Here is a 2,878-nt window from a genome sequence, read left to right as displayed (position 1 = left end):
GAGCAGCGAGCGAGGGGCGGGTTAGGCTGCTTGGCTGGTAGGGTCGTTCTTCAAGTTGTCATTGACGGCTCTTGGGCTGCTGGGGTCTTCAGTTTGGTTTGCTCGATGATGGGATTTTTTTATTCCACTTCCACATCCACATCCACATCCATCCACCACCCACCCCCATCCCTGCTACCCAGCATCCAATCGATCCGCTTATGGGGCCCTGGGCATACTGGGTTCCATTGCGCATGCTTCTGTTGCTGCTGCGCTGCTTCTTTTGCCAACCCACCAGTGCCACCCCATCCACCTCCATTCTGAATATGTAAAGCCTTGCTATTCCCAATATCTGCAACCCTTCTTGCTTTCTTGAACCTCTCTATTTCTTGCCCTGCATCACGGTATCTCTTTTTGGAGGCTCTATTCCCGAGGATCCTCTTCAACACCTCTTGCTTCCCTTCGCTTCCGCGGAGGATTCTGCCGATCGATCCGACAGCTCAGCACCCGCAAGCCACCTGAGCTACCCGGCGCCTCTTTGGTTGGTTGTTCGATTACGTAGGCTGGGTCGAGTCGGTCCACGATAAATAAAAAAGTCGCGAGCGACAACAGAAACACAACATAACTGAGCGAGCAAGACCTTCGCCATGCAGTCGCCCAGCAAACTGCACTTCAAGTGGCCCGTCCCTCTGGACCTCGCCGCCCTCAACCCCGTGGCCGCCATTAGGCAAGGTCGGAAACGAAGCAATTCCAAGGCCAAGGCCCGCTTCCCGGCGCAAGAGAACGTGGCCGCGTTGCAGACGTCATTCTCCGTTTCGCAATCCGTTCGTGCGCTCCGGAGGCATAAGTGGAGTTGGTTCGACCTGCAGTACATCTTCCTCGCCAGCTTGTGTACCGCTTCGCTGTTCATCATTGGCGTGCACGCGCCACTGATCAAGACGGCCGCCTTCCTGGGCTATGCCCTGCTTTTGTTCATGCCGGCGACCAGGCAATTCTTCCTGCCCTCCTGGCCCATTTGGACGTATTTGCTGTACTTTTTCTCCAGTCGGTATGTCACACCCCGGTCGGCCCTGTTTTTGACGATGAGGAACGCAATTTGGCAATGAACCCAACTAGCCTCAATTGCGTCACCCGTGCCCACCTTGCAACCAACTGACAGAACCTCCCCCACCAGATTTATCCCAACTGAAGTTCGACCGCACATTTGGGTCAAGGTGTTACCCGCCCTCGAAAACGTGTTGTACGGCGCCAACCTGTCCAACATCCTGTCCGCCCACACTCACCCGGTCCTCGATCTTTTCGCGTGGATCCCGTACGGCATCGGGCACTTCGCCAACCCGCTCGTCTGCTCAATCTTAATATTCCTCTTTGCCGCGCCCAAGACTCTCCCCGTCTTCGCCAAGTCGTTCGGATGGCTGAGCATTTTCGGTGTGACCATGGCTATCGTGTTCCCTTGCACGCCGCCCTGGTATGAGAACAAGTACGGCCTGGCTCCGGCGCACTACGGAATGCCAGGATCGCCCGCCGGTCTCGCTCGCATTGATGCGCTTTTCGGTGTCGACATGTACACGACCAGCTTTTCGACGGCACCCGTGCCTTTCGGTGCATTCCCGAGTCTGCACGCGGCCGACGCCACCCTCGAGGCGCTCTTTATGAGCCACTGCTTCCCGCGATTCCGACCCTTCTTCATCTTCTACGTCTGCTGGCTCTGGTGGGCGACCATGTACCTGAGCCATCATTATGCCGTCGATCTCGTCGGTGGAAGTCTGGCGGCCGCGGCTATTTACTTCACTGCCCGTACCCGATGGTTGCCCCACCAGCAGATGGAGAAGGCGCACCGCTGGGATTATGACTTCGTCGAGGTTGGCGAAATGAAGAAGGCGGCCGATGAAGAGTACGGATACGGCCTGGGCCTGTTGGAGAGACGTGATACCGGCGATAGCGACGAGTGGTCCTTGAGCAGCGGCTCTGCCTACAGCTCGACCGTGATCGGAAGCGATTCGGGCCCGGCCTCTCCCACGGATGATCGTCGCAGCGGGGAATCCTCCTTCAGCAGCACAAATCCCCGAAACCAAAGCAACCCAGGTTCACCGGTCAGCCAATTGAACGGTGTATCGATACGATGATCATGGCTTCGAATCATCTTCACTATTCCCATCGTAATACGGCATTAGCATTTTGGATCAGCATTAAGCGCGGCGTTATCCTTTTTTGTTTCAATCTTTTTCTTCTTCCTATCGAGGCATACATCGACCTCTGGATTGGATAGACGGCGGTTGGCCCGAAACTATGTATAGGGTGAGGGGAGTAGTTACGTTACCGAGCTCCGAATCGGGCGATTGGATTGTGCTGTTCGCAGCCATGAATGGATTACGACAGTATGGCTTATAAGTCTTAATCATATACGACACCTGATTAGCAAAAGACGAGAAGAGGCGAGGCGGGATGGATGGGGGCACGATACCTGAATTGTAACGGTCCCCGTCATCCTGATTGGACTCAACATCAATCCTGTTGGATCAACCACATAAGATATGTCGATGATAGCGTTACCACGCAAATGATACCAATGGCAAATACACCACTTTCAAACAAATGCTTGCTCAATTGCTTTCGTGACATATGTTCTAGATATCATTCATGTGCGCCGCCTAAGTCGAAGCCAAGAGAAAGTCTGAAGCGCCGGCGTGGTGTGAAGAGGCCCTTTCGTGGAATTCGAGTCAGTCATGGTGTACGGCCGAATGAGGTCGTGATTGTGAATTGTCAGTCGTGACTCGAACGAAGGATCGGGTGTAAGTATGTCACTGCGTCACATTTGACGGCAAAAATGGCCAGAGAAAAAAGAGAAGTAGAAGCCAAGACCCGGAGTGCAACAGTAGAAGTGCGGGCGTACTTATTA

General features: G+C 54.3%; 1 protein-coding gene across 1 annotated transcript; it reads left to right on the top strand.

The window, feature by feature from the left end:
• Positions 1-626: 626 nt before the first annotated feature.
• Positions 627-2,105, top strand: PG998_002625 (uncharacterized protein; the record flags this gene model as incomplete). Its single annotated transcript, XM_066869443.1, has 2 exons — positions 627-1,027; positions 1,139-2,105. 2 exons carry the CDS (start codon positions 627-629, stop codon positions 2,103-2,105), a joined length of 1,368 nt encoding a protein of 455 aa, XP_066737858.1.
• Positions 2,106-2,878: the final 773 nt, after the last annotated feature.

Source organism: Apiospora kogelbergensis (genome assembly GCF_038363985.1).
Source record: "Apiospora kogelbergensis strain CBS 113332 chromosome Unknown utg000001l_segment0_segment0, whole genome shotgun sequence".
Taxonomy (NCBI): domain Eukaryota; kingdom Fungi; phylum Ascomycota; class Sordariomycetes; order Amphisphaeriales; family Apiosporaceae; genus Apiospora; species Apiospora kogelbergensis.
Note: the sequence above shows the minus strand (reverse complement) of the source record. Positions and strands in the feature narration are given on the sequence as shown.